The 13,359-nt window shown below is 42.8% G+C and overlaps 1 protein-coding gene across 2 annotated transcripts in view; it reads right to left on the bottom strand.

Annotated features, from left to right (window-relative positions):
- RNF32 (ring finger protein 32) overlaps positions 1 to 12,693 on the bottom strand; it is a 41,491-nt gene extending 28,798 nt beyond the window's left edge. The window contains exons 1-4 of one of the 2 annotated variants that reach the window (XM_057304483.1): positions 12,607 to 12,693; positions 10,456 to 10,542; positions 9,237 to 9,501; positions 5,405 to 5,547 (exon numbers count right to left, since the gene is read on the bottom strand). In XM_057304483.1, coding sequence (XP_057160466.1) covers positions 5,405 to 5,547; positions 9,237 to 9,501; positions 10,456 to 10,470 — 423 coding nt within the window. In that variant the 5' untranslated portion in view covers positions 10,471 to 10,542; positions 12,607 to 12,693. The remainder of the gene's footprint in view (positions 1 to 5,404; positions 5,548 to 9,236; positions 9,502 to 10,455; positions 10,543 to 12,606) is intronic. The other variant, XM_026479219.4, reaches the window with a different exon arrangement.
- Between the last annotated feature and the right edge of the window lie 666 nt (positions 12,694 to 13,359).

Raw genomic sequence — 13,359 nt, 5'->3', positions numbered from 1 at the left:
CAGATGCCTAACCAACTGAGAGGTGCCCCTCTTTATGTTTATTATTAACTGATCTATATATTTGGGTGCTCCTAAGTTGGGGCCATAATATTTACCATTGTTAGATCTTGATGGGTAGACCCCTTAATTATGATATAATGCCCTTCTTCATCTCCTTTTTTTTTTTTTTTTAAGATTTTATTTATTTGACAGAGAGACAGCCAGTGAGAGAGGGAACACAGGCAGGGGGAGTGGGAGAGGAAGAAGCAGGCTTCCCAGTGGAGCAGGGAGCCCGATGCGGGGCTCAATCCTAGGACTCTGGGATCACGCCCTGAGCCGAAGGCAGATGCTTAATGACTGAGCCACCCAGGCACCCCCATTCTTCATCTGTTATGGTCTTTGTTTTAAAATTTAGTTTGGGTGCCTGGGTGGCTTAGTCAGGTAAACATTTGCCTTTGGCTCAGTTCATGATCTCAGGGTCCTGGGATTGAGCCCCACGTCGGGCTCCCTGCTCAGCGGGGAGTCTGCTTTTCCTTCTCCCTCTGCTTCCCCACTCCCAGATCATGCACACACACACTCTCTCTGTCTCAGATAGATAGATAGATAAATAAGTCTGATATAAGTATGGCTACTCTGGCTTTCTTTTGATAACCATTAGCATGATAGATGATTCTCTACTTCCTCACTTTCAATCTGCAGGTGTCTTTAGGTTTAAAATGAGTCTCTTATAGCTAGCATATACATGGATCTTGGTTTTTTTTTTTTTTTCATCTGTTCTGATACCCTGTATCTTTTGATTGGAACATTTAGTCCATTTACATTCAGAGTGATTATTGAAAAACAGGAATTTAGTGCCATTGTGTTACCTGTAGAGTTGGTGTTTTTGGTGATGTTCTCTGTTCCTTTCTAGTCTTTGTTGCTTTTGGTCTTTTTTCCCCCACTCAAAGAGTCCCCCTTAATATTTCTTGCAGGGCTGGTCAAGTGGTCACAGACTCCTTTAGTTTTTGTTCAGGAATCTCTTTGTCTCTCCTTCTATTCTGAATGAGAGCCCTGCTGGATAAAGTATTCTTGGCTGCATATTTTTCCCATTCAGCATGTTGAATATTTCCTTCCACTTCTTTCTGGCCTGCCAAGTTTCTGTGGACAGGTGTGCTGTGAACCTGATCTGTCTTCCCTAACAGGTTAAGGACTTTTTCCCCCCTGCTGCCTTCAGGATTGTTTCCTCGTTTGTGTATTTCGTGAATTTGACTATGATATGCCTTGGCGATGGCTGGCTTTTGTTGAATTTGATGGGAATTCTGTGTGCTTCTTGGATTTTGATGTCTGTGTCCTTCCCCAGATTAGCAAAGTTTTCAGGTAGAATTTGCTCAAATAAACCTTCGGCCCCTTTATCTCTCTCTTCATCTTCTGGGACTCCTATGATACGAATGTTTTTGCATTTTAATAAGTCACTACGTTCCTTAAGTCTACCGTGGTGATCCATTACCTTTCTTTTCTTCTTCTTTTCAGCTTTATTATTTTCCATAATTTTATCTTCTGTCTCACTGATTTGTTCCTCTGCTTCATCCACCCTCATTTTATGTCATCCATTTGGATTTGCATCTCAGTTATAGCATTTTACATTTCATCCTGACTAGATTTTAGTTATCTCAGCAATAAGGGATTCTCTAGAGTCTTTTAAGCTTTTTTTTCAAGCCCAGCTAGTATCTTTATAATTGTTGTTTTCAATTCCTGTTTAGACATCTTACTTATATTGTCTTGATTAAATCCCTGGCCGTATTATCAACAATAGCCAAACTATGGAGAGAGCCCAAAATGTCCATCGACTGATGAATGGATAAAGATGTGGTATATATACACGAAGGAATATTACTCAGCCATCAAAAAGAATGAAGTCTTGCCATTCTCCATGATGTGGATGGAGTTAGGGTATATTATGCAAAGTGAAAAAAGTCAGAGAAAGACAAATACCACATGATTTCACTCGTATGTGGAATTTAAGAAACAATACAGGTGAACATATGGGAGGGAGAAGGAAAAAAAGAGAGGGAAACAAACCATAAAAGACTCTTAAAGATAGAGAACAGGGTTGATGGAGGGATGTGGGTGGGGATGAGCCACATGGGTGATGGGCATTAAGGAGGGCTCATGTCCTGTTGAGCACTGGGTGTTGTATGTTAAGTGATGAATCATTGAATACTACTCCTGAAACCAATATTTCATGGTATGTCAACTAACTAGAATTTAAATAAAAATTTGAAAAAAAAAATCCTGGCCATCGGTTCTACTTCCTGTTCTTTCTTTTGGGATTTATTCCTCCATCTTATCATTTTGTGCAGAAAAAAAGAAAAAAACACAACTAGGTCCTTTTGGTCTACTTGTTAAAAGAAGTTAGATCTAAAAAAAATCTATATATATATATAAAATATGTACATAAAAATTAAAAAATAAAAAAGAATTAAAAAGAAAAATAAAAAAATTTAAAAAGTAAGCTAAATCCTATTTCCTCTAGAGCTTAATTAATCTTTGCAGTACTCTATGATCAGTAGACTTGGTGTACCTGCCAGGTGTTTGCTGGCCTTCTGGGGGAGGGACTTGTTGCGCTGATTCTCAGGTGGACATGCTCTAGTGGAAGTGCACCTGCAGGGTGCAGGGGGGCGGGGCTTGGTGTAAGCAGCGCCAGTCTCCACTAGGTGGCGCTGTTTTGCTCCCTGAAGACTTTTCAGCGTTGATGGGTAGGATGAATATGGCGGCACCCTGCTCTCTAGTCTGGCGCTGAAAGTGCTTTGCTCCCTGCCACTCTTCAGTGAGCCCTCATAGAAGGGCAATCAGTCACCACTCTTGTGTTCCTAGCTTCTGTCAGATCCCTGCCTTCACCCAACCTGTGTCCGAGCTGTTTTATCCCAGGTAGGACTGGGTTTTACAACTCCACAAACTTTGTGGACCTGTGGCATGGACCGGCGCTGTTCCTCTGGGGGAGGGTCTTGCTGTGCTTTTGCCATTTGCCTGGACCATGCTGGGAAAGTGGTCGCAGGACCACACAGCAGTCAGAGTTCATGGCAAGGTGGAGCAGAGTGCGGGCACCCATGCTCATTGCCGTCAACCAGAGTCCCAGCTCCTTTGCCTGGAAACAGTGAAGCATATTGATGCCACCCATTCTTTTTGTAACGCAGGGGATCCTCAGACCATCCTATCCACTCCTGAGTCCATCCCGCCTACCCACCTGAGCACATTTAAGCCAGGCATGACCCTGGCGGTGGCAGACTTCTAAAACTTGAGATTTTGCACTCTGTTGTGTAGAAAACCTTGCGGTAGTCTCTGTAAACAGGGCTCCTTTCCCGCCGCAGTACCCACAGTTGTATCTCTCCCAAATCAACTGTCTGCACCTCCTACCTTCCAAAAGGTGGTTGCTTTTCTACTTACAGACTTGCAGTTTTGTTCTCTCAGTCCTCAGATTGATTTCTTGGGTGTTCAGAATGATTTGATAGTTATCTAGCTGTGTTCGAGGGACAAGGCAATCTTAGGGTTGCCCTACTCTTCCTCCATCTTAACTCCTGTCCTTAGGCTATATAGAATAATCTTTGAGTGTTTTATTAACAGATATTTGATGATCTGTATTGAATACACTTCCGTGTATTTATATTATACTTTTATTTTTTTTATTTTTTTTTTAAAGATTTTATTTATTTATTTGACGGAGAGAAAGGGAACACAAGCAGGGGGAGTGGGAGAGGAAGAAGCAGGCTCCCAGCGGAGGAGCCTGATGTGGGGCTCGATCCCATAAAGCCGAGATCATGCCCTGAGCCGAAGGCAGACTCTTAACGACTGCGCCACCCAGGCGCCCCTAAAATATTATACTTTTAAATGTCCGTAAATTTTTGTTATTGGCAAACATTCTCTAAGATAAAAATAAACGATTAAGAGGTGGTAAATACACTAAAAATGTCCTAGAAGTTGGGATTAGACTCCACCTGACCTTGAGAACACTTCCTGAGCCACCCTGCTGTAGATCACTTGACTTATTTCCTCATCTGTTAAGTGGGTACAATGCCTCCCTCAGTGATGCACAAGAATTACTGAAGTCCTCTGAAATCATTAAATGCTGGGGAAATGCCAAGTACTGTGTATAACGAAGGAAAAACCTAAACACGGCACAATAACTAACTGAAAATGCAAAATAAACACAAGCATCTATCTGTTAACCAAACAAAAATAATAATTTAGCGAGAAATTTATAAAAAACAGAATGGAAGAAATGGTGGGCATGATGCATCCTGATCCCCCCGCTGCCCTGCTGAAGATATTCAGTGTAAGCTTTCATTCTTCATACACAGTCAGGCTAAATATTTATAGCATAATTAAAAAAGAGGTTGCTGGGGGCAGAAAGACTCCTTGTGGTTCTATTAACTCTTGCTGCACTAAAATACTAAATTATCCTAGATGATAATTCTGTGGTTTAAGGGCTAAAATTTTTCCAAAATACCCAGCTTTCATATATGTAAGATTAGGTCTTGATAGAGAAGTGGAATACAATGAGTATGTTTAAAATAACTTGTGAATTCAAATTAGTGAAGAACAAACGTTTTATGACCGTGAACTAACTTGTTAACGATGAAACTCATTAAAACAAATTAAGTTTGAGAGTTTATAAGTGCCAGGTAGTGAGTAAAGCCCGAGGTTCCCAGGCTATGAATTTTAGACCTGCTTTGACTCCGTTTGCTATATTTTTCCAGCAAATGTCCAAGTGTCTGCTCTGTAAGAAGCACAATGCTGCATGCATAGGGAACTGTTGTAGGGTGGCCACTAGCTTATAACAAAACACAAAATTCTAGCAGTAGAAGCATCCCTAACTGCTAAGAGATTACAAAAGATTAGGCAGACATAGTATGTACAGAAAAACGTATGACCCAGACTGATTACATATTATCTATAATATCATCAATCTTACTGTGGTAAAGTTTCATGAATAAAGATTATTAAAAGATTTTACTTAAAGATTCTTACACAAATTCTTTGGAGATAGTTAAGCCTAGTTTTTCTTTTCTGTTATGATTTCAGTTTATAAAACAACTTAAAATTCCCATTTGCTTTCATTCTTCCTGCATTGGGCTCCTCCTAGCAGGGCCTCCAGTCGCTCCTCGGCTATTTCCAGCTGGTGGAATGGGAGCATTCCTTTTGTATGAACTTTGTACTTGAGAATATCATTCAGTAAATAAACAAAACTATTTAATGAGGGTGTTTAGCTCTTTCTCTTTCACACACACACACACACACACACACACACACATTTTAATTAATGGAAAAGAAAATGTAAAAGTATTTGAGGTCATGTAGGTGGAAGAAACTAGAAAAATGAAGCCTGGGATCTTAGGCTCCAGCTCAGTCTAGTCCCCAAGCCTGCTTATCTGATCTTCAGGCTACACACCTGGGGGCGAAGTTCAAAGTCTTCTTTGCATACTGGGCATGGCTGCACAGAGTCTCCTTGCAGGATGGATCTTTGTTTCACTTTTTCCCATTCACCTGAGGATAGTGGCGGTGGGGGAGGTTCGAAGAGGCCCAGCTTCTGTGCTAAAGTTAAAACAATACGAAATAGAAGTTGCAATATATTTAGAACATAGTACTCATATACAGTTTAATGACATTATTTGGTAAACAAATTTGAAAGCAACACATACCACTTTCTTCCACCATATGTGGAATACTGCTCTTCCATGCTGCATTGAAGTCAATGGTAATAATACCTTCCACTTGTGTTTTATGCTTTTATTTATGAAGAATTCCCTACAGCTATATCATGTTCACAATATTCTCTACAGTAGGCAGGACTGCTATCCAATTTTCAGGAAGAAAAGTTGAAGAATACTAGGTTTTCACATGTATTGGCCAAAGGTTCTTACTTTTCACCTAATTTATCTTTCAACCTTCAGTGTTGTCTTCTTCCAGGTAAGTTGTGTGTTGTTTGTTTTTGTTTTGTTTTTTGCCACTAGTGACCTTCACAGAAAGAGCATCAATCAGGTTCTTCCCTTGATAAAAATTCTTATGACGTATAATTATTGTCAGGATCAATTCCTTACCTCAGCAATATTTGAGAGCCCACCATGTGTCCCCTCTGGATCAAGCACAGAGCTCACATCCCAGTGGGGGCTGCTACAGCTGGGGCGCAGTGCTGGCGGGGGCACGAGCACCAGCGTCCACCCGCACACCACCCCCAAATGAGGGAATGGGTAAAGTGCCACCCTGTGGGCTCTCTTCAGATAGAAAGTGAAGTGTTACATATACAAAACAAGAACAGGAAGCTGTACCAGGAACATTCAGTGTACAAAAAAGAACTCTTAAAAATCAAAGATCTTATAGTAGAAACGTGAAAGTCAACTCAAAGACTGGAAGAGGAAGTGAAAGTATCTCATAGAAAGTAGGAAGACGAGATAAAGCAGGAGACAGAAGATAAGAAACCTAAAGGAACAATCTAGGAGGCCTGACATCTGAAAGACAGACATTCCATAAAGAAAACAGAAAATCAAGAGTAAAGATCTTAAAATAGCCTAGAACATTTCCCAGAAGAGGATGTGAGTTTCTTTGAGAGGCCCCAGGAAGGCCCAGAACGAAGGATTCACACCAAATCCCACCACTGTGAAACGTCACAGCTGTACGGACAAAAAGCAGATCTCAAAGTTTTGTGTGTTTGTGTGTATGAGAGAAAGAGGGAGGGAGAGACGACAGGTCTCAAAAAGGGTCAGGAGTCAGAATTACATCAGACTTGCTTCCAACAACCCAGACGTGAGAAGGCAAATTTTTCAAAATTCTGAGAAAGACTCCCATGTTGAAATTCTTTATTCACTGTCAATGGACTGTGAGAGAATAAAGATATCTTTGTGTCTATAAGCTTGTACACTGGTCTCTTATGCACTTTCCCAGGAAGATGCTGGAGGAGCCACTTCTCCCCAATAAGGGCGTCAACTAAGAAGGAGAAGCTGTGCGATCAGGGAGAGAGGATCCAGTGCAAGAGAACCAAAGGGAGTCAGCCCACAGGGTGATGCCGAGAAGACATCCCAGGCTGACGGCTTTGCACCAGTCCCACAGAGAAGCTGGTCCATATGGATGCAGAGTAATGGAAGGTTTTAGAAGGCATGTCTCCACAAAGATAAAATTAGAATATCACCCCCTGTATTTTAGTGTATGGAAAGAATATACTTCTGAGATTTGGGGGAATAAATTTGGGGTCTTTTCTTGCCAGTTATTAAGACATATTACAAAACTATGAAGAATTAAAACAGTAAAATCCTGACGTAGAAACGGAAGCCCCTAAATCATACATCCGACTCTTTCTTTCTCCCTGCCTTGTATGAACATGGAAAACTTGGCATAGGCAAAAGGTGGTGCTGCTGGTCCACAAAGAAAAAATAGCTAATGGTTTGAGGGAGGAATCTAATGTCAATTTTTATATCAATTGATTTTGCCAGTACTGTATGCAAAATAAACTGTGATGAGGTCTGAATATGAAAGGCAAAACTGTGAAGGTAAATAAAGAAAATGTGGGAAAATCTTTGTGATCTCAGAATGGGTAAGGATTTCTTAATCACCCAAAGCATAAATAATAAAGAGAAAAACTGATGGATTTAACAGTAATCAGAATGAAGGTTTTATTCAATATAAAATAACACATAAAATTAAAAGACAGTGCCAGACTGAGAGACCTTCTCAGTGGCTACATCAACAGGGATTAATATGCTGAGTGCATAAAGAACTCCAGAAAATCAGCAAGAAGAGACCCGAGTGCAATATGATAAATAGATAATAATGAAGAGCATATGGTTCAACACGTATTGGTAACTAATATGCATCATAGTTAAAAATTTCTTTTTCATAAAGAGCTCCTTTTTAACCTCACTTATTTTCCAAATTGGGAAGTCCTTCCTGATGTCTAATTTAAACCTCTCCTGCTAAACTGACTATGATGGTCATCTAGTTGGTCATCTTCATAAGTTATAAATGCACAGGATACTCACTACATGACTGCATGACATCCCTCCGAGCCTCTGTGTGTTTTTGAGCTACGCCATTTCCCAGAGGACGAGTGGCACCGTCTGCAGCGCAGCGGGAAGTAATGAGTCTCCACTGGCCTTGCAGTAGCAGCAGGCTCTACACCTGCAGCTGCAGCCCGCAGGACTCCCCGCACCTCCTCCATCCATTGCACTTGTGCAAGGGCACAACGCCCCCAGACAAACCTAGTTTCCATGCCCAGCATCATTTAAAAATCTTTAAAAATCTTTTCTATTTCTGAATTTACAGTTTAAAATAATTTGAGACTTGCAAAAGGTTGTAAAGTCAGTATAAAGAATCCTCATGTGCCTTTTACCCAGTTTTTCCAAATGTTAATATTTTCATAACCCTAGTTCAATGATCAAAACGAGGAAATTAACATTGATCTAACACTGCCAATTAATCTGTATTCCGTACTGGATTTCGTTCTTGTCTCACTGAAGTCCTTTTTTGGGACTCAGATTACACATAGCACTCAGTTGTCATGTCCCCTTTGTCTCTTGTATCTGGGACAGTTTCTCTGTCTTCACTTGCTTTTCTTGACACTTTTGAAGAGTACTGGCCAGGAAGTGTGTAGAGTGTCCGTCAGTTTGGGTGGGTGTGGTGTTCTTGTGATTAAATTCAGATACGCATTTTGGCAAGAATACCCTGAAGGGGTTGCTGCACGTTTCTCAGAGCATGGGGTGGGGGGCATGTCAGCATGTATCCCTTTGGTGATGGCACTTGGGTCACGTGGTCAGGGTGCTGCTGGCACAGTGTCACCAATATGAGGCTGCTATGCTTCCGCTGTGGTGCGTGGGCGCGCTGAGAGGCTGCGTCCACATCCTGCGTCTTAGCTTCCACTGATGCTTGATCTTACCGTGCTGTTGGCTGGGTGGTTATTTTCTATTTCTGGCCCCTGTCTATAAATTTATTAGTTGTCATTGTACTGTAAGAGCGAGCTTTTTCTTTTCCATTATTGATTGATTGATTGATTTCCATCCATGTGGATTAGTGGATATTAATTGTATTCTACTATTTTTATTTATCCTATGTAGTACTGTCTTTATTTTCTTGCTCATATTGTCCCCATCGTCATTTTCAAACTTTACTACATACATTCTTTCTGTAAGATTATAAATTAGAACCATTTCTGTTCCAGAAAAAATTGTACTATTAATCTCAACTAGATTCCTTAGCTCTAATGAGCCAAAATATGAATGACAAGATTAACTTACCTAAAGTTAATGGTGGTGGTTTTGGATCAAGAACATATTCTTTTTCTGGATCTTCCACTTTAGGGCCTTGTATAGTTTTTTTAAGTCCAGTATCTATTATTGCTTTTGTATTTCTTTTTAGAGATTTGGATCTGCTCTCTCTCTTTTGTACCTTTGTCTTGGAATGATCTGCTGCTGAAAGATTTCGAAGTTGAAGATCATGTAAGATGTGATCTTGTAAAGCAACTGCAGTGACTGCTAAGTTATCTTGTTTCAATGAACGACCCTAAAAAGTAGGAAAAAAGACTTATATATGGAACATTATATATCATTTGGACGAAAACTTAGGCTTTAATACTCAATCCGGGTGGCATACTAGACCAACTTTAATAGTGAAGAATGCTTGACCCACGTTACATAAGTGTGGGAAAGCCCAGTCTCATCATTTATGTTGGTGACATAGTAACATCTTTTCATTTAATTACTAAGGTCTTAAATATAATATGAATTAATTCATTATGACCTATAAAAGCTGTACATGCCTGAACACATTCTGTTTCATTACAATTAAATTAGATTCGAGGCGAAATCTTGCTTCTGGAATATGAAAGGGAATCTTGCATTTAAGTATGTGCTTTTTTTGGCAAAAACTTAACAAGGAATAAAACTGCTGGGCACCTATGACCTGCTTGCAGTCAGTACTATGGTGGATAGTTCCTCATTGGAGTGAGGTTTGCAACTTTATTTTTATACTTTCAAACAGCTGAATTAAAATATAGTCATGAGTAAAACTGTTTTATTTAAAAATTTTTTTGAATTTAAATTCAATTAATTAGCCCATAATGTATTATTAGTTTCAGAGGTAGAGGTCAGTGATTCTCAGTCTTATATAAAACCCAGTGCTTATTCCATCATGTGCCCTCGTTAATGTCCATCACCCGGTTACCTCATTCCCCCACCCCCTTCCCCACCAGCAGCCCTGTTTATTTCCTATGATTAAGAGTCTCTTATGGGTTATCTCCCTCTCTGATTTTGTTGTTTTATTTTTCCCTCCCTTCCCCTTTGATCCTGTTTTGTTTCTTAAATTCCACATATGAGTGAAATCATATGATAACTGTCTTTTTCTCTGACTTATTTCGCTTAGCATAATACCCTCTAGTTCCGTCCATGTCATTGCAGATGGCAAGATTTGATTTAAAACAGTATTTTTTTTTTTTTTTTTTAGAACAGGATTCTGTACCTTGTTTTTTGACATGCTGAGTCAGGCAAACTTGCTGCTTGGCTATATCAAGTTATATCATCATATCACATTCCTTTAATTCTTCCACTGTAAAAACATAATCAACAGAAAGTCCAAGTTAGAGTGTATGTAAACATCTCTTATAAAGTCTAGAGGGAAGGTATGTTTGAGAGTCTGATTGCTATGGAAATGCCTACCAGAGCACAGCACTAAGCTACGCACTGTGATTCTGGTGGGATGCAAGCCAGTCATGACTGGTGGGGCCCTGTCCTCAAACCTCCAGCTAGCTGGAGGGAACATACGAATTTGAATGAGAACAGTGCATTGGTCTATATAATATGTAAGTACAACAAAATTTGAAACTGAAAAGACCAGAGAATAGTAAGTGAAATACCTCTTTTCTTTTTTTAAAGATTTTATTTATTAGAGAGCACACAGAGGGAGAAGCAGACCCCCGCCGAGCAGGGAGCCTGACGCGGGGCTCGATCCCAGGACCCTGAGATCATGACCTGAGCCGCAGGCAGATGCTTCGCCAGCTGAGCCAGCCGGGCAGCCCCGTAAGTGAAATACCTCTAAAGAGAGAACATTTAAACTGGGATTTGCAGGACAGATAAGAGGAAAGTGAACACACTACACTACAGGTACCAGAGGAGCAAAGGCACTCAGGACCTCGGCACTGGTTATTATTTAGGGGGGAAAGGGAACAATGAATATACTGGGATGCATGGGGAGTAACTGGCTGCCTGCAGTCTGTCTGGAACATGGACAGAATGGGGGGCAAACCTGGCTTCCAGTCTTGCTCTAGCTGTGAGCTGGGTGAGATGCTGACTGTCTGACTTCCAGTTGCCTCACCTTGAAACAGGTGTAATAATACACTCCTTGCAGGGTTATGTTTAGGATTAAATGAGACCATCTTTGGAGAGTATCTGAATGGGCCTTTTCATGCAGAAGATACTCTGTAAATGGTTATTTTGCTCTAATTCCCTTTGAAACGGGGGGAAGAATTTGAATCGGTCGTTTTAATTTTTAGGCAAAGGTATAGCTTCTCAAGACAAGGCCAAAATACACAGAATGGGGGAAAAACGGTAAATTATTAATCTAGGAAATGAGGCCTACTTTTAAGAGTAGCAAGGAATTACTCCAAACTATGTATCTAAGGATCAACACCTGCCTTAAATTAGTGCAGAGGGTAGAAGTGGGGTTTGTGGAAACAGAGCTGTGAGGTCTCCAGGGCTCAGTGGCTGTGAAGCCGCTTTAGAAACTACATGGTGTTCATTGCAGCCTCTCCCTGCTCGCTTTCAATTCTGGCCTTGAGATGCACGAAGGAAATTTCTGTCTAGTGTTGCATCAGGACTGTGTAGACTGCAGAAATGGTACAAGATATTTAAAATGCTGTGGATCCCTTCCAGAATCTTCTACTTTCGAAATGCCTATCGCCTGGCAGAACAGAATTTACATCACACTGAAACTCTTTAATAGTCGCAGCTAGCTGTCTACACTCCACAGTTTTACCTCGAGTATCTGTACTGTGAGCTTTTGAAAACTCTGCCCCTTCTACATCCTGTAGTGTCATCACAGTTCAGGGTTGGGACCCATCAGATATTTTGTCCAACTCCAGAGATGAGTGACTTCTTCAGGATTACATAATTGGTCTGCAGGAGTGGCGGGTTAGAAACTTAATCCTTGGCCAGTTTGAAGAGCCAACATGAATGGGAATATTCTTTCTTGGTTAACTGCATTACTAACAACTGGTTAACAGTGTTAGGGCTTGGTAACAACACTGCCCATCCTGGTGCCCAAGTCCTTAGCTGCCGCTCCGTCGCAGTGGCCGTGTGCTAATGAGAAGCACGCACAGGACAGTGGGACACCTGCCGGCTATTCCGGGTGACCCGTGGGCTCCCTGTCTGTACGTCTGGACGAGCCGGCCCTGAGCGGGTAGCGCCCCCGGGTTCCGACGCTTTCTGGGACCCCCGTACCTTTGGGCTCGGCTCCCTCCCAGTGACGGGCGGCGTCACCGCGTTCAGACACCGTCCCCGCTTTGGGGCCCTCCCGAGAGCGGCCAAGATAAAGCCGGCGGTACTGGGGACCGAGGATCTGGGCTGCCCGGCACGGTCCCCGCGGCCCCTCCCGCCCCGCTAGCTCCGGCCGCACCTGCTCCCGGCACCAAACCCGGTCCCAGGCCTCCGCGCCGCTCGTCGTTGCCCAGCAACCCGGCGCGCATGCTCAACGGCCCCGCCCCGCCCCGCGCCGGGCCCCAAGTTCGGGGCCACAGCGCGCTTGCTCTGCGGCGCGGACCCGCGCACGGCCATACTGCGCATGCTCGGCGGCTTTGCCCTGGCACTCGGCCGACCTGTCCGTCGCCGGCTCGTCTCCCTCGCACAGAGCACGCTCGCCGGCCCCCGTCTCGCGCACGGCCACGTGGCGCACGCTCGCGGTGTGCTCGTCCGCGCCCTGGGTGGACTCCCTGAGCTGCGGACGCCTGGGGGGTTCGGCACGTTTGACTGGCTCTCAGCCATGTTTGCTCAGATGTCTCTCCTGTGCGCCGACTTACATCTGTGTCCGTTCTTGATAGGTGTGCACCTGTCAGCTCACCGATGCTCAATTCATTCTCAGTTCGTCTCCCTCTGTTTTCGGGTGACCTGTGTCGCCGTGCCCTCCAGCGCCGGTCCTGCGGGGGTCTCTTCCTGCAGGTGCACTGCCCGCACCCGCTGTCATTCCTGGACGTTTCCCTGGATTCTCTGTGTTCTACTTCTTTAGGTGCCGGGCCATTTTGGATTGGATGCCGGGCGCGAATTTTATATTATTGGGTGCTGGCTTTTTCATGCTCATTGGAGTGACTTTGAGTTACCTGGGAGCAGTGGGTTGACTCTCTCGAGCGCCCCGGGGTCCCCACGACCTGAGCAA

Source organism: Ursus arctos, unplaced genomic scaffold, assembly GCF_023065955.2.
Source record: "Ursus arctos isolate Adak ecotype North America unplaced genomic scaffold, UrsArc2.0 scaffold_3, whole genome shotgun sequence".
Classification (NCBI taxonomy): Eukaryota; Metazoa; Chordata; class Mammalia; order Carnivora; family Ursidae; genus Ursus; species Ursus arctos.
This window is presented reverse-complemented; position numbering and strand designations above follow the sequence as displayed.